Here is a 25,117-nt window from a genome sequence, read left to right as displayed (position 1 = left end):
CCTAACACAATAAATTAGACAATACTAGCTATATATCCTTGAGCAAGCCAAGGCCTCATTTTATAAAGGGGTGATAACACAGGAAAGCACTCTGACACCTTAAAGTGCCAGGTAAGATGGAGAATGAGTTCACTTTTCTCCTGTATCAAATGTTACTAGTTGCTCTCTTTACAATCATCAACTTTAGAAATTACTTTGATATTAACAGATTAATATCTACGGGACCATTAAAAATTTATCAAGCATTTTCACATATAATTTCATTGAAGGAAGGGCTTTTCCTGATTATATAGATTACTATCACTTTTGCCCCTATTACTATCTTATGTTACAGTGCTTGCAGAGTAGGAACTCAGTATTTGCAGAGCACCAAATAACCTAAAATTTGAACTTCAGAAATACTTCATCCTGGATAGGGGAGATATTATAATGAACTCAAATGACTCTTAATAAACATTCTACAATGAGCTCAATAAAGTTCAAAAAACAGCACTTACCAAAGTAAAGAATGCCAGTTTTGTCTCCATTGTAAAATCCCATTTTTTAAGTGATGGTACTATTTTAAATGGCTTCGAAAGGTCTATGCAGAGGTTCTCAAAGTGTAAAGCAGCTTGAGCTTTATAAGTTAGTTCAATTGGTATTTACTGACCACCTGCCTTCTGCAAGGCGCCCAGCTGCACAAGAAAAGGCACTCATACATATTGTAGGATGCAGACACTAAACTGGAGAACAACTCATAAACCCAGAAGTGAAGTGTAATGTTAGCATGGTAAGATGGGAGGGACTAAGAAAAGGGAAAGGGCAGTACTGGTTGAAAAAGTAAAGTCCAGTAGAACTTTCTGGAGGTTTGGCTTGAGCTACACTTTGGCAAATACAATTTGAATAGAATAGGGGAAAGTTAGTATGTACAGAATACAGTGATTTCTGTGTGTCTGTATAGGCCTTTAGAAGTAGGTTGGCACAAGTTTATAGCAAGCTTTGTATGCTAGAATGAAGAGCTTTAGACTATTCCGTTCAAACCATTTGCTTTACAAAAGTACTAGACATTTAGCTTGTACCTTATAAGACATGGATATAAAACTCTGGACTGCGGTTAAACTGTGAATGCTGGTATTTCAATAGACTGTAAGCATCACACCTGATTCAATGCTGTATCTTTTACTGAAGCACAATGTACCTACATAGTAAACACTTGGTAAATGTCTGCTGAATGACCAAATGACTTCTAGAATGAATTAGTCAGCTCAAAGTCCAAATATGGGGGCTCCAGCTGGAAACCCACCTAGGCTTTGATCAAACAGCTACACCTGAAAGTTTTATGTTAAGATAACAATCCTACACATCAGATTTCTGTAGAATAGGTGAGCCCCAGCTCTAGCTCCTCTCCCCAGCACAATCACAGCAGTCAGATAAAGTCGAGGAGTTTATTAAGGAAATATGACAGGCAAAGACACCTCAAGTGACAGAAAAAAAAATTCTGAAAATGTCCCTTCAAGCCAAGTGGGGGCCTGGTCTTGACCTCCCCAAAAGAACAATAAACTGGTGAGTCAGCAACATTCTCTGGCAGCCATCTTGCCAGGGCATGAGTGTCTCAGCCAGGACTGTCTCCTACCCCCAACAAAGGTGGAAAGGAGACAAAGACTGTTCACAGAATGAATGCAGAGGCAATGAGAGCTGTAAGGAAAGTCTAAGAGAGAAAGAGAGGGTCGGGGAGGACCTTTACAAAGAGTCCCAGGCTTCTGGTTCTGAGTGCCTCAAATACATTGACAAGTAGTTCTACAAAATGTTACTGAAAAGGTGAAATGCCTAATGATTTCAAAATTTCCCCTGGACTTTTCCCCACATGCCACATCACACTGCCAGATGTACATGGCAGAGCCCAAAGGCCACATTTTTGAAGAAAGAAAAACAAGAATAAGCCACACTGCTCTTTAAAGAAAGAAGGAGCTGAAGGCTGCTGGGGCCTTTCCCACGTATGCCTCTGTAAAGCAACTTCCAGCAGCAGCCTGGCACAGTTCTAGGTGAGGGTTTCACCCTTTGTCACCTGTTGAAGAAAAATTGACAATTAGATAAATTTGAAAGGATTAGAGAGTCTAAAAAAATGTTATTCTAGATCTTAGGTAGTAGGGAGTGGTAGAAAAGACAGCTTTGAAGTCTCAGACACCTGGTTCAAATCCAGGAAAGGTATTAAACTTCCCTAAGCCTGCTTCCAGGTTTCTTTTAGCAATAAGTGGAAATGTGCATTCTCTCTTGCTCAGCCACTGCTTAGCCTCATGAGGAAGCATCTTGTCCACTATACTCACCCGTGCTTCAATGTACTCTATTCTCCGTTCAAGGGCTGTCAATTTCTCATTTAGTGTTGCGAGTCTTGAACGACAAGACATATCTGGTAAAAGGAGACTGATGTTCAGGATTAATGCCATTCCGGAAACACACACACACACACACACACATGCACCCAGAGCTAAAGAAGAATAATGATGTATCATGCCAAGGACAAACAGAAGTGAGTAGGCAAAGCAGGGGAGTGAAGAGGACAAGGTGAGAAGTATCTTAGGAGCATAGCTGCTTAGAATAGATCTATTGAACTTCTTACCAAATGTGGTAGGCAGAGAATAGCAGCCCCCAAAGATGTCCACATCCTAATCCTTGGAACCTGGGAATATGTATCTTACATGACAAAAGGGACTTTGTAGATGTGATTAAGTTTAAGAACCTTAAGATCCTGGATTATCTAGATGGGCCCAACCTAATCAAAAGTTCATAAATGTAGATGAGAAAGGAAGAGGAAAGGTAGGAATGGAGATCTGAAGTGTGAGAGGGACTCAACTTGCCACTGTTGGCTTTGAAGATGGAGGAAGAGGGCCATAAGCCAAAGGATGCAAGTGACCTTTAGAAGCTGGGAACAGCTCTCAGCCAATAGCCTACAAGGAAACAGGGATCCTAGTCCTTCAGCTGTAAGAAACTGAAGTCTGTGAACAACCCAATGAGCAAGAAACAGATCCTCCCCAAGAGCCTCTAGAAAGGAAGGCACCCTGCTGACATCTTGAGTTCAGCCCAGTGAATTAGTGGTGGACTTCTGATCTATACAATAGAAAATTATGGGGTTTAAGCCACTACATTTGTTGTAATTTGTTATGGCAGCAACAGAAAACTAATATATCAGAGCTGTAGAGATGCCCATTTGCTAATAACCAAACTCAAGAGTTTCAAGACAGGGAAATGAAAAAAGGAAGAAAATAATCTCAATAGGGAGGAAAAGTAGAGGCCAAAAGAAAGCAGCAGAGACCATGGGGAAGCAGGGAGGTGTCAGTGTTTCTGAGCTCATAGAAGCCACATCACTACTGTTAGTCTAGGAGGGCATTTAATGTTTCATCAATACCTGCACAGGCCTTTCAGAACGAGAAAACTTGAACATCAAATACCTTGTAGAGCCTATATTCCATCTACAAAATTCATTTTCTTATTCTGTTTTTTCCCATCTTTTGCCACCTCCCTCAAAATGAAACCTAGATTTCCCTAAAATGCCTTTCACTCTGCAAACTTCTTTAACAGAAACCACTTGACTATTCTTTCTCCAACTATTAATATACACGAGAAAATGGTTTCTAGGCATGCTTATTTCCTACCACTTCTTCCAACACTGTTGTTCAGTCATCTCTCAATAATCTTCACATTTCAAGTTTAAAATATCCACTCTCTAAGACACCATCCTCCTCAATGATTTAACACTTAGCTCACAATCTTCTTTTTCATCTCTTCCCTGGCTGTTATGCAAAAGTGCTTCAACACCCACTTTGAGACAAATCTTCCTATACCTTGATCTTGCCTCAATTTTCATCATATCCAAATCTTACTCATCTTGCTTGTTTAAACATTCTCCTTCAAGGTTCAGTTCAAATTGGACCTCTGAGAGGTCTTTGCCAGATAGATACAATTCTCCCTCTGCTGTATTTACCTAAACATTTATGATTTACTTTCTAATTTGTAAATTACTTATGTACTTAGTCTTGGGTTATCATTTCTCTCTTTGGATAAAGAAGAGATTTAACAAACAAGAGTGTTCACCACTATTACTTAGAAATGCTTTGATAAAGTATTGCATATCTTTGAGAGACTATTAAAACAGCTACTAAAAATCAGAAGTTTGAGTATTAATGACATGAAAAAATGTTCATGGGACAAAATTCAATTATATTTATGTATCGTAATTTATAATTTATTTATCTATGTCTGTTTCCCTAGTAGAATGAGTTAATCCAAGGTAGATACTGCCTCTTATTAATCTTTATAACCTTAGCATCTTGCCTTGGCACATAGGTGTTTATTGAAAACCTGATGGATTCTGGTATATTAGTGGAACAAAAGATTGACTCTAGTGTGACTCCACTAATTTTACAAGTGGAGAAACGTAAGTTTAGATAAGTTGAGGGCCCATCATGGGTCACTGATGGAACAAAATAGTAGCAGAGTCGAGTTCAAAGCCCAGTTCTGTCATTACCCAGTATGATACTTCTTCCCATCACACTGTCTCACTAAACACTGCTACCATGGACCATCCTTCTGAGCTTCTGGGGCTGTAACTTATTCCCCACATCTCTTAAAATTTGCTTACAGCTCTACTCTTCCACTTTCTAGTCCATTTTTTTTGTTTGTTTCCATATTAGATCCTTTCCCACTCATCTATTTTCACTGCTACTCTTCAGTATTCTTTTTTAAAATAGCTTTATGGATATATAATTATATACCATCAAGTTCACCTGCTTGAAATATATAATTCAATGGTTTACAGAATATTTAGAGCTGTGCAGCCATCACCATAATCTAATTTTAGAACATTTTCATAATCCCTAAAAGAAACCTCTCTACCAATTGGTAACCATTCCCCATTCTGCCTCCTCTCAGCTCCTGGCAACCACTAATCTTTCTGTCTCTATGGATTTGCCTATTCTGGACACTCTTCGTTCTTCTTTTTAATTATTTTTTTAATCTACTAGTACTGCTTCTTCTAATTCCGAGGTCTATCTTGAGTAGAAGTACCTTAGTACTCTCATTTTCCTGGATACACTGCTAAGACTGTCCAACAGGACCAAATCTCTTTCAGTCAGGTTTTTAGAAGCTCAAAGGCACATCATGTATGCTATTCAGTAGCAGCATGAATGTTATCACTGACAACCTGTCATTTCCCATAAAAAGCCAAAATTATCCAGAAGGGCGGGGTGCTAAGAGGGACTCCTTTCTGGATGGCTGTCCTGTTCTGGCTCTGTCAATCTGGTAATTAATCAGAATCTAAAAACATGATGCTATTGGCCTACATGGATAAAGCACTGTTGAGAAATATGAAATGTTGAACATCAGACACTTTGGTTATAATGGTTCAAACATAACACTGGGAAAACATTCAGCAGGGGAAAAATCTAAAACCAAAGTGCATTTACGTGTACATTATTACCAGACTTTAACTGAAAATGCCAGTTGTTCTCATCAGGGTGCTTGATAGTGTGTACAGTAGTAGTCCCCCCCTTATCAGGAGGGGATGAGTCCCAAGACCCACCTCCCCATGAATGCCTGAAACCACAGATAGTACCAAACTTTATATATACTATGTTTTTCCCTATACATATATACCTATGGTAAAGTTGAATTTATAAATTAGGCATGGTAAGAGATTAACAATAATAAAATAATTATAATACACTGTAATGAAAGGTATGTGAATGTGGTCTCTCTCAAAATATACTGTACTATACTCACCCTTCTTGTGATAATGTGAGATGATAAAACACCTTTGTGATGAGATGAAGTGAGGTGAATGATACAGGCACTGTGATGTAGCATTAGGCTACTAGTGACCTTCTGACAATATGTTACAAGTACTTTACGGCTTCTCTTTGGCATATTGGAATTGCCGGCATCACTACTCTTGTGCTTTGGGGCGATTATAAAGTAAAATGAGGATTATTTGAACACAAGCACTGCGATATTACAGCAGTGGATCTGGTTACTAAGTGACTAACAGCATGTATTTTATATAGTGTGGATATGCTGGAAAAGGAATGATTCATGTTCTGGGTGAGATGGAGCAGGACAGCAAGAGATTTCATCACACTGCTCAGAACGACACACAATTTAAAACTTATAAACTGTTTATTTCTAGAATATTCCATTTAATATTTTCAAACCACAGTTGACCACAAGTAACTGAAACTGTGGAAAGCAAACTAACAGACAAGGAGGGACAACTGTATACATTATCACTGCTGACAAATGCCAGTTACCGAACATCCTTCTCTGAACTCTTAACTGCATATAGTCTTAGCCTACAAAAATCAAAACTATCTTTCTCTTGAATTGTTTTTGCAGGAAAGTCTTATTTCTCCAACAAAATTCTAAATGTCTTAGGAGTGGCTACTATGTCCATTTATTCTTATTTATTTCTTTCTCACAGCATCTGATACACAGCTGGGTCACAACAGGCATTCTGTATTTGTTGGCTAAGTATAAAAACTGAGATTTAAAAATCGTCACATTCTCTATTTTTCATTATACTTCTCTGCACATATTAGCTTTAGGATCAGAAAAATGGTATAAAAATAAAAAAGCTATCATATGTGACAATCTTTTTAATAACTTCATCAATACTATTCTGTACTACTCAAAGTACAGAACAGGCCTAATATTAGGATGTTATCACTGCATTATGATCTGTGGGTCTTCAGGCTCAGGTGGTCTTCCAATGTTTGAAGAGAAAACCACAAAGAGATCATAACTCTACTCGCACCAGCTGGAATCAAAGAGAAAAGCTGGTCAGAAAGTCGTTAGATATCTTGGAAAAACAGTTCCCTCTCCAAAGCATATGGCCTACACAGAGTCTCTGGGGTCAGGGTAAGGATTCTAGCATAACTGGCATTTTCAGAGAGCTCCAGATGCCTTCTCAAAGTAAACTCCCATTAATTTAGTGTTCAGAAATTAAGATATTACATTACCAAATCCAAATTTAGGGGGCTGAGATACTAGATTACTTTTAATAATGAAAAACAGCCCCAGTTTGACTTGTTATTTTAGATACTTTATTGATTGAACTGACAATCTTAATACTTTGCTTGGCTATTCTGTGTGTACATATCAGATATTAACTTCTACCAGGTAAATTCTATTAATTCTGCTTTTTCAAGTTAAAACTCTCCACATCAGTCATTTTTTTCCAACAATTTTCCACTGCCTCTCCAGACTAAGCCAAAACTGTGATCCTGTTATCATTGCATCCTTCCCCTAGTGTGCTGTATTTTGGTTCTTCTTATATAGCCCTTCCTCTGAGGGAATGTTACGAGTAAAGAATGTTGTAAGGAATCTCCAATAATAGTTCACCTTGCCAAGAAAGTGGGAGAAACCAATTATGAGAACTAACTGACAGAGTTTGCATAGAACTTTTTTTAAAAAGCCTCTGAGGAAATCCAGACTATCTGAGTAGCAGGGTGAATAGGTCAGTATTTCTCACATGTTTTCAGTTCATTAAAATCAATTAATCTAGCCTCTTTGATCCTCAGTCTACTGTCTCCAAACCCGCTTATCTTTTTCACTAACCCATGATCCTTCACTCACAGTCCTCAAAAAATTTCACGATACTTGAGATCTGAGTTCTTGATACCTTTTCTACTACAACCGCTATAGCAAGTTATGTGTGTGAATGTTTTATTGACATATATATTTATACTGTTCTCTTCTCTCAATACTACCCCCATCTCTATTCTCTGATGAGTAAAGAAATCCACCATACCAAGACACATCAAGATTATAGTCCTATACACCTTGTATGTAAGTATATTAATACAAAAACAATGTTTTGCTTTGTTCTGAAGTTATTTTGTCTTCAAGACAGAAATTCTTTGAGTGCAGGAAATGGTTCTTACTGTGTCCCCCACAGTGCCTGAGAGAATTGTGCACTGAGATCTAGTTTCTCTTACTGATGCTTTCTGACAGAATTCATGTCCCATCTTTAGAACTCATCAGTTCTCCAGTTAGAAAATAATACATTTAAAAATCTTTTTTACACATCATTTCCCCTAATCGTAATTGCTTAATGTTGCTGAATTAGTGGAACAGTGGCACACGAGTTGAAAAAAGATCACTAGATGTTATCCCTACACCTTGTGATTACATAAGAAAGTCTACCCAGTGCTCAGTTCTTCTAAAGAAACACTTGGAGAACATGAGGTGGGAGCCTCTGTTACAGGCTTGCTGTTGAGAAGGATATGGGGAACAATGTAGAAAGAATTTAAGACTGTCATGAGTAGGCCATGCCTACGAAAGATTTTGGTAGAAGCAGACAGAACACCTACGGTCTGATGGATACCAACAATACTGAGATTTCCATGGCCTTACACGATCTGGAACTTACCTCTGACCTCATCGCCTACGACTCTCATCATAGCAAAACGGAAGACAGGAAGGGATGAATAAGAAAAGTGGTGAAGTGGGGACTAAAAAGCATGGCGTTATTGGGTTTCGACTCAATTCTGAAGGAGATAGGGCCCAGTCAAGAGTCTTTAAACAGGACAGCAACACCGCCCTGTTTAAAGATGCGTTCTGGAAGGCGCACTCTGAGTGCAAAGCAGGAAAACTGGAAGGGAAGCTGAGCACAAAGGAAGCAAGAACATCGAAGAGATGAAAAACGACAGAGGGTGGATGGAGCTGCCTGACGTGTCTGGAAAAAGGACTTGTTAAGGGATCCGGGGTGATGGCAATGAGGCCGAAAAGCTCAGCCTGGAGCAGGATAACCTTACAAGGACTACCCAGGGGAGCCTGAGGGTCAAGGAGGGAGGAGGAAGTGGGGCCTGAAAAGGAAACGAAAAGCAGCAGGAGCCGAGGGCTCCCAGAGAGAGCCCCTTCGAAGTCTCTCAGAGCCCCCGCCAAGCTGCCTCAAAATCCTCCCTCCATCCCGCCTCCCCCTGCTCGCCCTCTGACCGAACGAGTTGAGAAAGTCCGCAATCTTCTTGATGCTACTGGTGATGACCTCAATGTATTCCCGGTTCGCCCAGTCCTGGTGAATCTCCCGCTGTACCGGGTCCTCTTGCCCAGCCATGGCTGCCGCCTAAGGAAAAGCGACTGCGCAGGCGCCCCGACCCTCCAGGCCGCCCGTGCGCCTGCGCCGCCAGGTCACGCCCATCCCTTGGCACCCACGAATCGACGGGCATAGTGTTGCGCCTGCGCGACGTGTCAAGCCCTCTCCTGAGTTTTCACTCTGCTCCCACGCCGCTGAAAGTTTCCTCAGCTCCGGCGGAGAGGATGGAGTGCGCAAGCGCCAAGAGCCCGAACCATCACAAACCGGGTCACTGGCAGTTAGGGTCGTTAGGGGACGCTTGGAGCCTCGTCACCCCTTCTCTTAGCTGCGCCAAACATAAGTTGCTGTCTGTGTCAGCAATAAGTTGGGCATAACCGATTAAACCATATTAAATACTAGTCATTTAAAAAATGTCTTTCAACAACACAGCGTGATGTTCCACCTTGCATTTACCAAATGAACAAAATGTTATTTTTTGAACACTAATGCCCAGTGCTGGAGGAAATTAATAGGCTCATAAATAGCTGGTCACACTGTAAACTGGCACAAACCCTTCAGAAAGAAATTTGTAAATTCATAGCAAGAGCTGTAAAAATTTTCTAACTTTTTGACCTGACCATTAAGAAAATAATTGAAAAAGAGAAGAAAAAAAAAACACTAAGCACTAAGGTGCTCTTTTTTAGCATTATCTATTAAAAAAACAAAGACAACTAAATCTCCACAGTTGGAGAATGGGTAAACAGTGGTACAGGCACTTACTGGCAATGGAATGCAGTCATTTAATTATAAAGACTATGGCAACATAACGCACATAATAAATTGAAGGGAAAAACAAAATAGAAATTTTTATTCAATTACAATTATGCAAAAACTATGACAGCTTAAGGACAAGAAGGATATACCAAAAATGTTCACATATAGTTTTTAAGGTAGTGGAATTACAGACAATTTTATTTTGTTTAAGGGAATACTTACAATCTGACTTGGGCAAGTAAATTAAAAAACAGTCATTATTTCTAGCAGTAGCTGAGGAAAAACCATTACTAACAATCCTTTACTCAGATTTTACAAGCTATAAAACTGCTTTTAGACCTATTACCTCAGAGGACTTTCACAAACACTGTGGGGAGAAGTCAAGAATTTTACCGATGAAAAAACTGAAGTTCAAGGTCACACGGCCAATTAAGTGGTGAACCCTCACCAGCTGATTCCAGACACCAGATACCTGAAAACAGTTTAAAGTCTATCTAAGCTCTCCAATGTATTTATATAAATGGTTTCTAAAATAATTAATATAGACCCTAAATATAGAATTCCAGACATCCAGAAGACTTCTCTCTTCCATTAAGACCCTGCTTCTCAAGTGAAGTCTTCACTGTTGAAGTCAGCATTTTGCGTGCATGTCACAGAGAAGTCAGATCTGCAGGGCATCTGTTTTAAATCACAAAATCTACCAAAGAGGAGACACTTCACTCCTTGAACATTGGTTTCTGCATGAGTAATACAGGAATTACATCATGGATGGGTTAGGATCGTTGGGAGAATTATGTAAGAAAGGATAAATAAAACACTAAGCAATGCCTGACTCTTCACAAAGCATGCACCCATGATCAGTTTACATTTCTTTTTATGCAGAAAGCAGAAAATTAAATACACGTATCGGTTAGAAAGTCAAGGGAAGACGTGTCTTTTTTCCGCTCGATAGGTGTGCATTTATAAATTCTATCTTCTTGCCTGAGATCATTCCAATGCAGCAACAAAAGCCTTCAGAACTCTGGGTTACTCAGCCCGAATGTCCACTGAGCAGGGTTTAATAAGGACTTTTAACACTAACTATAGGTCCCGGAACTTTTATGCAGGTTCCTGACCACACTGTGCGAGTTCTCTGGTACACAGACGTGGCAAGGTGGGTAGGAGGCAGAGAGGAAGGGAGAGGACGGATTTGAACCCGCACTCCTGAACACTGAGTTCTGGACCTGGTGTTCGGGGTGGGAGGGGGAAGGGGGCTGGAGGGGGTGGTGGTGGTTGGGGTGTGCGTGCGTGCGTGCGTGTGTGTCTTTGTGTCTGTAAAATCAAGGAAGGCCTCACTGAAAAGTCGATGTTTGAAAAACAACCTTGAGGAAAGAAATAAGGGAAGGAGCTATGCAGACATCTGGGGAAGAGCATTCCAGGTGGAGAGAACATCCAGTGCAAAGGTCCTGGGGTGGGAGCCTGCCTGGTGCATGCAAGGAACAGTAAGGAGGTAAGTGTGACTGAAGCAGAGCTGGCAGGAAGGAAGTCAGGTGAGCGCCCAGTCCGGCTGGTAGGTCCGGGCCTGGGCTCCCACTGCCACCTCCGCCTGGGCTAGAGTCGTCTGGCCTCCCCGCTCCTGGTTAGGGACCCTGAGGGGAAAGCCCCTTCTACCGGCTGGGGGCTGGGAGGGGAAGGTCCCCTCAATCCGGGCAGCTCCAGTCCCTCATCGCAGTTCACAGTTCACGAGGACCTCAGCTGACTTTGACGTTGCCTTCCCCTTTCCCAGGTGGGGACATGGCAGGGGAGGCACTCGGTTTCATGGAGCGGTATGAAAGAGAAGGCTTTTTGGCCAGGAGAAAGTGTTCCCTGTCTGGGAGCTATTAGAGCAGCTTGAACAGACTTTTCTAGGTTCAATCCCTCTTAGAGTGAACAATGGTGACCTCCCTGGTGGTGGGAGTGGGGGTGAACCATCTTTATGTAAACTTCTATGTGAAAGTGGTGGAAAGACCTGGGATCAGAAGCCCTTCTCATATGTTGTTGTTTCTGTGGAACTTAGGCTGGATATCTGACAGTCTTTTTACCTCTGGTCCCATTTGCTCTTAGGAAGCGAGTTAGGAAAAGGATGCTAGAATGAAATACTTTTTTTTGTCATACTCTCATCTTCCACCCGACCTTGCCATCGTGATGTACCAGAGCAGCCCTGCCCTTGGATGGATACTCTTAGGGTCATGATGTCAAGCATCAGAAGCCTTTCATAGGCTGTTTGGAACAGATAACTATCCCTTGAGTGTCATTTTCTCATCCTAAGGTAGCCCAGACATTTGAACATAATATGCAAAAGGGCCTGCATAGGTCAAGAGAAACATGCTAGTTGGAGGAAATCAACAAATCTCCTTTATACTTACTGATCATTATCAGGGGCAGGTGTTCTAGTTTGAAATGTCACCAACAATCTTTTTTAAATGTGAACTTTACTGTCTCATAAATTATGGTGGTGTCAACTTTTCACAGCATTATTGGGCAATTACTGGATGGGATGGGATCAGATCTGCTGTTACCTTTTGTGAGAAAAGAGAGAAGGAGCTGAGAAATACATCTGGGTTGGAAAGAAAATGGATCTGCTATGTCCCTTAAACAGGGGTTCCCCACCCCACCCCACCCACCTCACCCCATCCCCACCCTGTCATGGACCTGTTAGAAACTGGGCTGCACAGCAGGAGGTGAGTGGCGGGCGGGCAGGCAAGCTAGCAAGCCAGCAAGCAAAGCTTCATCTGTATTTGCAGCTGCTCCCTAGCACTAGCATCACCACCTCAGCTCCACCTCAGATCATCGGGCATTAGATTGTCATAGGAGCACCAGTCCCTGGTGCCAAAAAGGTTGGGGACCACTGCCTTAACATAATAGGTACATGCTCAAAAAAATGTTAAATGTTAAAAATGTGAGCTTTGTCTGAATTCAGGAAAACCCTTTATGTAATGGCAATTTGAAGGTAGGATGGTGAAAAATCTTAATTTTCTACTGGCATACATTTTGAGTTAGCAGACATCCTCCCAGCCCTTTCATTTTCAAAGGGGAAAAAAATCAAGTTCTTAACCAGTGTGTCTCCCATAGATTAAGAAAAAACAAAAAACATGCCTAGAACCAGAAAAACCTTTAGAAATTTTTAAAGACTGGCCTTTGGAAATGTTTTTTTCCTCCCAGCCTGGTAGATTCCTCTGAGGTGGTACATAAGTAGCTCAGGGCCCTGAGAGAGTGACAAACTTGTATCAGAAAACAGTTTTTAGGGCTAAGACGAGACCGTCTCCATAATTAAGAATAGTGACAGCTGAAGTTCCTTAAAAGGAACAGCAAAAACGTTCTCAAACTGTAAGAATCCCCAGAGGGTTTGTTTAAGCACAGATTGCAGGGCCTTATCTTCATTTCTGATTTTATAGGTCTGACATGAGGCCCAAGAATTTGCATTTCTCCCATATTCTCAGATGATGCTGAAGGTATTAGTCCTGGGATCATACTTTGAGAACCACTGGTGTAAAGTATATGAGATTCAATCTCAAATATTTCATAAAATGTGGACTTTCTGAGCTTTTAACCACAAATCACGAAGTGCCAGCAGCTTCTACGATCTCAAGAGATGTAGATTGTCTTTAGCAGTTATCAACATACCCTAGGTCCTAATGGTAAATGGGGATACTCCATTTAGGACAAATCCATTTCCTCATTGTTAAATAGGTTAAAACCTATGTTCAGAGGCTTGTGATGAGGGTTAATAAAGTTTTAGTACACATAGCACTTGCCATATTCAATATTTGTTACCATCCTCTATTGTTCTTTACTGCATTCTAGTGCTCTATAACATCTATTGGAAACTGTTCATGGGAGCTAGAGTAAGTTAAAGTCAATAATAAGACAAAGAGATGTGAATTTGAATGGTGATACCCTCACCAAAACCATGCTAAGGAAATTCCATGTTCTGATTCCACTCTTTTAGGACTGTCAATGGCAGGATACCAGCTCTGGTCACCATGGACCCCACTGGACGAGAGCTTCCAATGGCTACGGCACACAACACCTACACCTTCTTCCAAGCACCCCTTTAGGGCTTCCCCCTGCTTCCCACATACCCCTTCTGACCTTGAAGTGCAGCTGTGCTTTCAAGAGGTCACTCTAGTTCTAGACAGCCCATTCTTGGAAACTGGGATGAGTCCCAAGTTACCCTGCCACACATCAGAGCTCCGAACCATGAACAACAAGAAAGGACTGGTCAGGAAGCCCCAGCCTGTCCGCCTCAGTGGAGTGGATTCCGTCTTTGGCAGGGTCATCACAGCTCAGCCACCAAAGTGGACTGGGACCTTCAGAGTTTCAGACAAGTCAGCCTTTTGCAAAATCATCAGCCGGGAGCACCAGTGGCCCACTGGACTTAAGGAACCTCAGATTCAGATGACAGTGACCATGTGCAAGCAGATGCTGCGCTCTATCCTCTTGCTGTATGCAACATACAAAAAGTGTACCTTTGCCTTGCAACACTCCAAGTAAAGGGTCCCCGTCTGTTTCCTATTCCTCATACCATGCCCTTTGCTATGTGCCTGAAGCTTACAGAAAACTGTTGTAAAGGAAATTTGCTTTTCTGTCAAGCAGTGACAATTCAGGAGCCCCTTTCCTTCCTTCCCTTCCAAAAAGGGGCCAGTGATAGAGCAAGGGAGAACATTTCCATTGTACAATTGGACAACCACTTAAGAGAGTCAAACTAGCACTGACATGTACATGTGACAAAGAACCATTAAACAACCCATATAAACCAATGGGCCTAGTGTGAACTCAAACATCTAAGATCACAATGAATTGGGGAAACAAAGGCATGTCAAAGGAGATATGGATTTCTATATACAAGAGGTTGAAGGGATCTAACATGTATGTGTGGGTCAAGGATTAATTTTAAAAACAAAAAACAACCTCCCCCACCAAAAAAAAAAAAAGACAAGAACCTAACCAGCCACACCCTAATATTTACACTAGAGAATACAAAAGTGGCAGAAATATTAACAACTATTAAACAATATATATAACTTGGCAAGAAAGAACTTGGTAGTAGCACTGAAACTGGGCTTTCTGGCAGATGTGAGAGCTCCACATTTAGCTGAAGTGTACTAATGTTCTATTTCTAATAAATTATAAGTAATTTTGTAGCATTGTTGTAATTAGGTTACAGGTATAACTCAGAAAAAGTGGAAATAAAATATATATACAAAGTCAATATGATTTTGATGGTGCCTCTTCCCACTTTGTCTTATGTCTACATGATGACCAAAAAAATTTTAAAAGCAGCCAAAATGTTCCTCTTGACTTTCTTTGGGCATTGAAAAGAAATTTCATCACTACAAAAAGATCACAAAGATCTTCTCATCCCAAAGAAAGATGGTCCTTAGAACGGGAAACATGATTTTTTGTTGGTAGAACTGATTTTTGGCACTAGTCTTCATTATTTCTCTGCTGAAAATCCAATTCAATTCCATCTAATCCTTGACAAATGAAGGAAATCCAGAAAAGAAAGAAGCTGAGGCAGAACTTAAAACAGAGTTTATTTGTAAACTGGTACAAACCTAAATTCTAAAATAAAAACTAGCATCTAAAGTCCTGAATCATGACTACTCTGCAGCACAGCACTGCCACGTTTGCCCAAACGGATAAGTAATGCTACATGGAATCCTAAGCCAGGGTCCTTCATGATGTTAGATAATCTATAAAATTCACAATTAAGCTGATTCAATAAAGCCTCCACTTTGAGGACAAAATAGGATGCTTCCAGTGAGAAAGGCAGACAGCAGATTTCAAACCCTGAACACAAAATGGTTAGGCTGGCAGAGATGGGGAGGCAGCATCAGTCTTTCTGTGGTCTAATCAGAGTCATCATCGCTCTCATCACTATCTTTTTCTCCATCACTTGCTTCATCATCTTCACCATTCTACAGGGCAAATGATAATTAAATACTTTAGGTCACCTGGATGATCCCATGAATTACAAATCTACTCCCACAGGATTTAAAACTGTACTGTACCGTTAAAACAAATGATAGGTTTTAAACCACTTTGAAAAATGAGTCAGAAGGTCATTCTTGCATCATGACCTCTAAGTCAAGACCATGGTCGAGCCATGGCCCTCCTGCTCTACTGCATGTATGTGACATAGGAACAAAGTGGACATTTACTATAGAATAAAATGTTTGTTAAATTAAAAATTCTGCTGTATCTCAGCAGAAATCCAGTGTAACATTCACTCTGGCTACAACTCTAATCTTGGAGGTCTGCTTAGGAGAAGGTACCAAACTAATAGCATTTGTCTGGCTCAAATTTTTACGAGAACATGGTATAGGTATACTATACAAATAAAATGGAAGACCATGTAGTAAAATAATTTTCATACTAGGTGATCTTTCTGCATTAGCCTCATATTACATTATAGAGAGGCTCCATAGGAGGGGTTCTTAAATCTGAGCTTTTTGGTGTCTATAACCCACCTGAATTGCAATAAAATTTTACAAACATGTACATTTTTCTTTAACTTGCTTTAAAGTTTCAAAAGTATCTGTAGTAGCCTAGAAAAGAATAAGAATCCCTACTCTGATTTTAGTCCTCGGTGGTGGCAGCTTTTGCTTCTGTGCTTTGGTTTTAACCAAATGTGTTCACATTTCTATTTTATATAGTCAAACCATCATGTTTAAATGGTTTAACTCATTCTTCTCAACACTCTGAGAACATTCTGACCTCTTTTCTCCCCTCTAATATGATTTTAAATATGAATTCAGGGAAAATCAGAGGCTATAATTGAAGTTTTCAACTCTATAATGTATGCCACAACTTGAGATAGCTGACCAATTATAAGACTGTGGGTTTTTTTCCTGGCCCCCCAGAGAATTCATATAAGCAAAGAAGCTTTTTTGGAAGGACTGGAGATGGGCATAGAAGTCTTTTTCTATAAACATAAACAGGGAAAATTCTGCAATTTTTCTACCAACTCAGAATAATTAAGAGAATGCAACATCAATGCTACACTCTGGTGCCTTATGCAGAGATACCTCCACTGCTTTGCTCTTGGAGACCTGGGATGATGTGTCATCCTCACTCTCATTTGCTGTGCTTTCCTGGGAATTCTGGGATATAATCTCTTCACCCTAGATGTGGATGGGCCAAGACAAATGGTGGGTTATAATAATCACATTTGGAGTCTAAAGGAGAGAAAGGCTTAGTTTACAGGCAATACAAAGGAAGATATTTTAGCCATTTGAACATGGTCAAACATGGGCACCAAAATGTTATCCACCATCCAGAGAAGTGATAATCAACCCAAGGTTTCTGAGATACATGTCGCTCTGGTATAATATGTAGTTGTTTTTTTTTTAAGAAGTCCATCTTTGTATTCTAATATACTAGATTTTACAAGGCCAGACTGTACTGGTGACTCAGTTATTGTCGAATTCAGTTTTAAAATTTTCCAAATATCTTAAGATATACGACCATCAACACACAAAACATGAATGGCCATGTAGAAGCTGAAATGAATTAAGAACATTAGCTTTGGAGCAGGACTGAACTCATACCTTGTGGCTCCACTCATTGATGAACTTCAATTTTCTCACAGAAGCAACAGTGTCTACCTTATAAGGTTGATGTCACAAAAGGGAGCTAATTTTCTGGGGTACTATTTTTTTCATATATCAGATTATAAAACTCAGGTATTATAAGTATGTATAAGAAGGGCTTGGATCCTAGTTGAAAAATGCTATAACTCTAAAGCAGTACTATAAGCAACATGAAATTTTTTAGCCAATTAGTCAGACAACTGAACAACCTTTGAAATGCTCACTTGTTAAAATTAGCCAGAGAATAATTTCAGGAATCAGACAGACTGGTTTAGGAAAAAACCCAAAACAATTAAAATAAAGTTTGTCCATATACCAAAATGTTATGAGTCTACCCTCACTAGGACAGGACTTAAAGGCATCCCTCTGGCTGAGGAGAGAGGTTTTATTGATCTGGCTCCCCTATTTCCTTGTTTGTATCAGTGGCACATTTTGGAAACTTTGCTGGCTGGGATGAGGGGTACAGCCCATGACCAGGCCCCATAGGCATGACCAGGCCTCAAAGGCAATGTACCCTAATTTTAAGAGGTGAATGGCCCAAACTTGAGAGAAAAGCAGCCTTACTGAGAGGGCAGGGCTCAGGTGACCTCCCTTACATACCTAACAATGCTCTCAAAAAAAAAAAAAAAATAGAAGTAAGAGATTATCACTGGCAGGGCCCCAGGCTTACCTGTAAGTCCCGGTTTTTGAGATTTCCCAGCCAGAAAGCCTCCCTGCAATTGTTAAGGATGAGCATCGCTTTCACTCTGCAAACTAACAGCTCCAGGATCTTTTTGAGCAAAGGCACATGTTTGGTGAGCTTTGTATCCTGGTGAATCTGAATGGAAACAAATGCACCTAACTGAGTTTACCATCATGCTTCCATATTTCCTATACAGAAACTTTTGCATTCCTGACATCTTGAACACTGTATTAAAAAAAGCATAAGCCCTGCTAGAATAGGCCAGAGACACATTCCATCAAAGAGCAGTAGTTTGGCAGAGAACTTGGAAGAGAATGGCAGCTGTCCTTCAAGCTGAGATTGCCTAGAAAACATACCACCAACACTTCTTTATAACCTTTTATTGACCAATTATCAATGCATTTACTTAAAATACTCTTGAACATATATTACACTGATATTAAACAACGAAGAGTAGCCCTGTTTAGCTGAGAGTTCTTAAATTTTCACTGTTCAGCACATTCTAAATTTAGAACCAGGGGAGAAAGTGAGTAATAGGAACTGGATCTAAGAATCATTTGGTTTGCCAGTGACTGCAGAACTCTATGGTTCTGTGCTTTTTCACACAAAAAGCTAAAATGGTTCAACTGTAGGCTTCAAGTGGAAAAGTCCTTTAATGCTAAAATGTTCTCACAAGAGACAGATGTGTTCCTTGACACGTAAGTAGTACAGCTAAAAAGTTAAAGCTACTTTTAGAACCACCTCTTGTCTCCAGCAGAGAGTCATTACTTACATAATATTCCACCTCCCCAGTGTACTTTGTAGCAGTAACACATGCACCAACATTCCATATCTCTCACTAAAGAAGGAAATGGGGCTATGGAGTCTGAGCCCAATTTCAGGTGCAGAAACTTCCCTCTAGATGACTGCCTGATTTTAACCAGAACCTAAGGATCTGACCACTTTGAATAAACTGCCTTTGGACTGAACAGTCCCAAAAATAAAGGCTCAAGAAGGATAAAAAAGAGAAAAAGAACTGAGGCCTGTGTATCTCCTAATCTCGACTGTTGATTAAGCCAAAAGGCAGGCTGGTGATATGCTGACCTCCTTTCCCTCTTACCTTGGAATGCCCACACAGGTGATGAAGCAGCCTCGTGTCCAACTGGAAAGTTTCCAGTAAGCTCAGAACATCTTCCTATAACAAACAAAATTCATAATTGCCATACAAATTACTCTCATTTCATTTTACATGCAAGATATCCTTGCAACCAAGGGCTCCAAAGAGGATAAAACCTGCAGATTCTGGCTGTCTATCAATAATCATCTTAATTTGGCCCTCAAATAGCAGAAGTGATGGCTAGCTGTCCTCCCCTTTCTTTTTATGGGTTATGAGGGACCAACCAAATATTGTGAGAATTTTGTGCAATGCTCAACTTGCTAAATATGTGTGAGGAATCATCTGTTTCTATCCTTATTTAACTACTTTAGCCCTGGATCCCAGCTGGCCAAAAAAAAACAAAAAACAAAACAAAAAACCTCTCAAGACAGTCCATTATAACAACAAAGAGTTTAAGACAAAAATCAGATCTTATTTTTTAATTATTCCTGAGTGGACCTGGAGAAGCACAAAAGAATAAGCAAACAACACATTAACATATGAGGTCCTGGGAGTTTAGCAACACAATAAAATCAAACTAAAAGGAAAAACCACACCCCAGATCTGAAGTAGAAGTAGGAAGGTGAGTTTCATTCAGAGTGGGTCTGAGTTCAGCTTACTTTGGAATATTCAGTCCTAAATGGGCATCTCTAGCGATAGCTGAAGTGGATGAAAAATGCCCAAGTAGAACTGTGGCCCAGACTAGGCAAGAGGACTTGCCCCCAAGCCTAGCCTAGGAGTCACCATAAACATATCTTCTGAATAACTATACAGAGCATGTCTTTGCTTTCTGTTCTCGGTTCTTACCCGGTGTTTTCTAAAACTGAAGTCTAGGAGCGGCATACACTGCTTCAGAAATGCTTCCACAAAGAGACGCCCATACTGAAGAAGAGAAGAGATATACTGGTGATGACCTCTGGCTGAGGTCTTTCACCTGAAAGGCCACTGCCTAAGGCAGCATAGCATCCCCCAGCCAGGGTTATATTTTCTTATTTTTGTACATAAAAGATAAATTGGGAGGGGTCCAAATGGTTAATTTGGATAATGCAAAAACTAAATGGGCCTACTAACTAAGCCTAGAATTAGGCAGATTTACCTACAGTCAATAGATAGGAGCCTTGCTCAGCTTAAGAGTGAGGGCATAGATGAACAGATGGGAACTACATCTTCCTAAGGACAACATACTCCCAAGAGGAAAAAATTGGGTAGAGCTGAGAAAGCACATTCCCAGTTGCCAGATTTACCAACCACATAAATTACTCCCCCTACTCACCCATCTCCCACACTGGCACCAGGGTGGAGCGAGTAAAAAGAGAGATGCCAGAAGAATGGGGTGACATCAACTCGGAAGGAACCATAAGAAGTGGGGAAGAAGCATTCTCCCCATAACATTCACTAGCTTTTAACCCATTAGGTATACCATCAAATCTAGGGCTAATCCAGGCTATTCCCATAGGAGGAGAATTCAGCAGTTATGAGGATATCAGCTCCTACATTTATGAGGCCACCCCCTGGGCTTTAAAAAAGAATCACACACTCCACATTCTTCTCTGTTACCTGAGAAGGAATAACAGGGGGTGACTACTGCTCCTGAAATCAGTTGCCCTGAAGCCAGTCCTCCTAGTTCTAAGACTAAAACCAAAAGTTTTTCACTTATACGAAAACTGGCTTCTTTAGTTATCCAACTGTTATAGGAAAATGTATCTACTGTCTTTTCTAAACTACCACCTGTTAGCATAGATTCAAGACTCTGGCTTGTGGGCAAGGTATTAAACAATTTCTCCCAGCTGAGGCCCTCTCTAGAGACCCACGGGAAGAAAAAATATTAAAGAAGGCTCAGTTGATCTCTCACCTTCAAACATATATGTAGAACAGGACGACTATCAAAAACCTGGAGAGATGTAAGACAAGAAACCAAAGCTGAGGTATGCTCCCTTGAGCCCCCAGCCTCTTTCCCATTGTGCAAAGCACAGCTTTTGATGTTGTAGAGAATTCTAAAATGAAGAAGGCTTGTCAACAGTTAAATTAATTACAAAGCAGAATAAAGTAATCATCATAATTAAAGTTCAAGAAAAGGGAGAGGGGAACAGTAAGGAATAAGAAATTGATTCCAACTGGGGATGTTAAGAAGATGGCATTATAGAGGTCCAAAATCTTGATCTGAAGCTTTAAGAAAGAGTGGATGAGAGGCGGAAAGGAGAGAAGAAAATGACCTTCTAAGCTGGGGAATAGCCTAAGCAAAATCATGGAGTAGGTGAGAGCACAGAGTGTGCCTGAGGGATAAAGAAGGCATTCAGGGTTGGAAGAGGGAGATAGTGGGGCATGTGCCTAGATCACAGAGGACCTAAGGTGAAGTGAGTAGGAGAATGACACATGGAAGGAGCCATTAAATAATAAATACTGTGGCACAGATGACAAGGAGGAAGAGAGAGAAGGAAAAAGGAATTGCTTAGGAAGAGAAGGGGTTATCCAAGATGGGTAGGGGCACAAGGGAAGAAGACAAGGAAAGACGGTCCCCCAAAGAAGGGCAGGGAGAGGAGCAGAGATAGATCATTTTGGAAACCAGGACACCTGTTGGTTTCTACAGTCAGCCAGCGAGATGGGTAGAGGGGCCTCCATACTCACCTTTATCAGGTTAATTAGGATACTAAAGTCTCGAACAGCCATATTCCAGTAAAGGAGCTTCTCTTCATGAATCTGGGGACACATACAAGCACTTCCGAATCACAGACAAATACATCTCTCACTGTACTCCTACTAATACCTAGTTCTTGAATTACACAGCAATTCAGAAACTTAAGCCACTTATCCTCCTAAAGAGATGTGGTAACTAGTGTACCCACAAGATAGTTCTGAGGCCTGTGTATATATGGAAATATTAGGGAACTTTATGAAGACTTTCTAGTAAGATGGCTCCTCTTCAGTAATTTCCAAGTAGGAAAAAGCCTCTGCAATACACCTGTGACTTCTTTGATTCTCTATGCTAGCTTATGCTCTCAGCAGTCTAGCTGAGTTCTGGTTAGCAGTACCACCACATCTCAAACAGGCTTGCTCATCTCATGCCAGATCACAAGCAGTACCCCACTGGGCATGTGAAGTTGCAACCAGGGACATTTTTTCCAGAGCTAGGGCTGTGGAGCAGTCCAAGCTTTTCCCTGGGCAAGAGCCAGGGAAAACAGAGCCCAATCCTCCCTCCAACAGAGGAAAAGACAATTAAGCCAGGAGCTCTTTGAAAAAAAAATCCTGAATCTCAGTAAATCAAAGGAAATAGCTTAGGAGAAACCCTAGACCCAAGGAATAGAAGAGTCAGCAGCTTCCAAGTACAGCAAGTCTTCAAATAACATCATTTCATTCAGTGTTGTTTTGTTACAATGAGCCAAAAAAAAAAAAAAAAAATCTATTCATGGCCAGGGCCACTGTCTGTGTGGAGTTCGTATGTTTCCCCATGTCTGAGTAGGTTTTTTTCCAGGCACTCCGGTTCCCCCCTATATCCCAAAGATGTGCACGTTAGGTTAATTGGCGTGTCTAATGTAGTCCCATGAGTGTGTGTGTGTGTGTGTGTGTGTGTGTGTGCGCGTGCGTGCATGCGTGCGTGCGTGCGCGCGCCAGGAGATGGAATGGCGTCCTGCCCAGGGTGGGTTCCGTACCCCGAGCTACGGAGATAGGCTCTGGCCAACTGTGACCCTGAACTAATATAAGTGAGTTAGTAAATAATTACCTTACTTGTTTTTATTAACCTTTCTTAAATATGTATATGGCTCACATTTCAATGTTTAATATTAAGAAGTGTTTTGGGTTGTTATTTATAAGTTTTAATGATGTTTTCATGACCAGAATTATGCCATAGGAACTTAACTCTTGTTTATATCAATTAGCCTACGGTAAATTGGTTTCATTATATACAAAGTTTCACTTAAAGTCACAGTTTCCAAGAACCTATGGACAGCATTAAGTGAGGACTTACTATAATCCAGAGTCTACTTCTTGGGGTGGGAGTATTTGACTCACCTGCTGCGAGTCTGCTGCTGTGCCAGCCTGAATAGTTTTCACTGTCTTCTCTAGTTCACCCATCATCACACGGAAGAAAATGACAAAGGTCTGCCTAGAAGAGGGGAAGAGCATGTACACCCATACAGTGATGCACTGGTTAGAAAGAACTTCCTGGGAAGAAGCCAAGGAAAAAAGTCATTTTCTTCCCCAACACTCTGAATGTCCTTTCACTAAGATCCACCGTAAAAGGATGGGAGAGTGGGAAGGATTTAGAAATAAGCCCAAGATGGCATGTGAAACAATAGAATTAACTTTATAAAGGGAGACAGTGTGCTGGAGTGGAAAGAGCAATGAAGTGGCGGTGAGAAGATCTGACTTTAGGTTCCTAGCTCCATATTTACTTTACCAACTATAAAAGCTTGAGCAAGTTCCCTAACTTTCATTTTCCTCATCAGTAAAATAGGGTTATTAATACCTACTTCACGTAATCCTCAAAAAAGATCAAATGAGATAAAGAATGTAAAGGTGTTTTATAAACTGTAAATACCATACAAATGTAAGATGACCATTAATATTGAGACACAAAACCCATTAAGTGAGATAAACAGGATTAGATACAATAATCACTTTATCCTTCTAAAGGTGGTTAAAATGTTGAAAAAAATAATCTCACATTTAAAGGATGAAAGTACTAATAGAAGTTTGGTGACTAAATATTCATTGTCTTTGAAACTATTGAAAATTCAGTCTTCAATAAGGTCCTTTCACCTGAGTTGGCTGAGAGCCCCTTGGAAAGAATGCATAGTAGACATTCTATGTGTTAAACGAATGATTGTATCTACCATCTGTATTAGAATCAGATGAAGAATGAGGTAGTTATTTTAGAAAATACATATATTGGACAGTGTGATTCTAACTTAGGGATAGAACCAGAGGAGAGAACTCCCTTACCTGGTCAATGTAGGGAACGTGGAAGAAGATGCATCTTTAGAAGAGTTGATCAGTTCTGGGACACCAACACCAGCAATCTCCTCTATGGCCTTCAGAACACTGTCCGTGTGCTCCAGGTAGATGCTACATTGAGAGCCATAGGAGTATGAACGCATGTTACAAATTTCCTAACTCAAGCTTTCTTTCTTGATTTACTACTAGGTACTAAGCTTTAAAATAACTACTGATATTAAAAAACATTTTTTAAATAAAGATTCCAGATTCTTGGCAGGAGGTAAAAAAAAAATGATGTCTCAATTGGAAATATAGTTAAGACACCTTGGAAGTGATGAATTTGTCTTGAATATGGTAGGTAATAAAGAAATATCCGACTCATTGGATAAAAAGGTAGAATACAACTGCAGACTCCTCTACTTCCTCTATAATGATAAGAAACAGGCTGACAACAGAAAACAGAACTAGAGGATCTTATGATCCTCGTATTCAAAATCCTGTTAATTTCAAACCTATTTCATTGCTTCCAAGTTCTCCCTAACCAAAGTAATTTCTCTTTGACCAGATGAAGAACCCAAACACTGGCAAAATGGAAGGCTCTTTGGCTCATGGAAAGGAACCAAGCACCTCACCCAAGCAAAGCATGTAGCTGGTCATTAGGGATGCTGCTCTTCTCTTTCTCCCCATTTGGCCACAACCGACAGAGGAACTGTCTGGCCAGGGAAGCTGTTGAAGAAACAAGACAAAGTCATCTCACTCTTGTTTTTCAGGCTTTTGGGGATAATTATTGATCAAAAGAATTATTCTTTTATATTTACTATAAAGTTCCTGGTCTAACAGACAATTTGAAAAAAGCTGTCATTGGTTCCTGCTCTAAGACCCAAGAAGTCCTATCCTCTCACTCCACCTTGACACACACCCACAAACATGAACTATAT

At 40.5% G+C, this 25,117-nt stretch overlaps 3 protein-coding genes across 5 annotated transcripts in view; 1 reads left to right on the top strand and 2 right to left on the bottom strand.

Moving 5' to 3' along the window:
* Positions 1-1,142: 1,142 nt before the first annotated feature.
* Positions 1,143-9,128, bottom strand: BRK1 (BRICK1, SCAR/WAVE actin nucleating complex subunit). The gene is made up of 3 exons (XM_006917613.3): positions 8,965-9,128; positions 2,304-2,386; positions 1,143-2,044 (listed from the first exon to the last, which is right to left on the bottom strand). The coding sequence occupies exons 1-3, from the start codon at positions 9,080-9,082 to the stop codon at positions 2,018-2,020; spliced, it is 228 nt and encodes a 75-aa protein (XP_006917675.1). The 5' UTR covers positions 9,083-9,128; the 3' UTR covers positions 1,143-2,017.
* A 3,360-nt stretch (positions 9,129-12,488) lies between these two features.
* On the top strand, positions 12,489-15,218 carry FANCD2OS (FANCD2 opposite strand). The gene has a single exon (XM_025050660.1). The coding sequence runs from the start codon at positions 13,790-13,792 to the stop codon at positions 14,324-14,326; it is 537 nt and encodes a 178-aa protein (XP_024906428.1). The 5' UTR covers positions 12,489-13,789; the 3' UTR covers positions 14,327-15,218.
* A 127-nt stretch (positions 15,219-15,345) lies between these two features.
* FANCD2 (Fanconi anemia complementation group D2) overlaps positions 15,346-25,117 on the bottom strand; it is a 66,870-nt gene continuing 57,098 nt past the window's right edge. For all 3 annotated transcript variants that reach the window (XM_015593745.2, XM_006917611.3, XM_006917610.3), the window contains 10 exons: positions 24,812-24,905; positions 24,186-24,308; positions 23,253-23,346; positions 21,870-21,941; positions 21,097-21,135; positions 20,052-20,126; positions 19,209-19,283; positions 18,098-18,244; positions 16,864-16,959; positions 15,346-15,753 (listed from right to left, as the gene is read on the bottom strand). In XM_015593745.2, the coding sequence (XP_015449231.1) occupies positions 15,685-15,753; positions 16,864-16,959; positions 18,098-18,244; positions 19,209-19,283; positions 20,052-20,126; positions 21,097-21,135; positions 21,870-21,941; positions 23,253-23,346; positions 24,186-24,308; positions 24,812-24,905 (884 nt within the window). In that variant the 3' untranslated portion in view covers positions 15,346-15,684. The remainder of the gene's footprint in view (positions 15,754-16,863; positions 16,960-18,097; positions 18,245-19,208; positions 19,284-20,051; positions 20,127-21,096; positions 21,136-21,869; positions 21,942-23,252; positions 23,347-24,185; positions 24,309-24,811; positions 24,906-25,117) is intronic.

The sequence above is a fragment of the Pteropus alecto genome, unplaced genomic scaffold (assembly GCF_000325575.1).
Source record: "Pteropus alecto unplaced genomic scaffold, ASM32557v1 scaffold75, whole genome shotgun sequence".
NCBI lineage: Eukaryota > Metazoa > Chordata > Mammalia > Chiroptera > Pteropodidae > Pteropus > Pteropus alecto.
Note: the sequence above shows the minus strand (reverse complement) of the source record. Positions and strands in the feature narration are given on the sequence as shown.

Excerpts from the sequence above, each read along its gene's own strand:
- FANCD2OS (XM_025050660.1), top strand. The coding sequence starts at position 13,790 with ATGGCAGGATACCAGCTCTGGTCACCATGGACCCCACTGGACGAGAGC.
- BRK1 (XM_006917613.3), bottom strand. The coding sequence starts at position 9,082 with ATGGCTGGGCAAGAGGACCCGGTACAGCGGGAGATTCACCAGGACTGG. Across the intron at positions 2,387-8,964 it reads GGACTTTCTCAACTCGTTCG|ATATGTCTTGTCGTTCAAGA; the intron begins GTCAGAGGGCGA and ends TCCTTTTACCAG. Across the intron at positions 2,045-2,303 it reads TAGAGTACATTGAAGCACGG|GTGACAAAGGGTGAAACCCT; the intron begins GTGAGTATAGTG and ends TTTCTTCAACAG.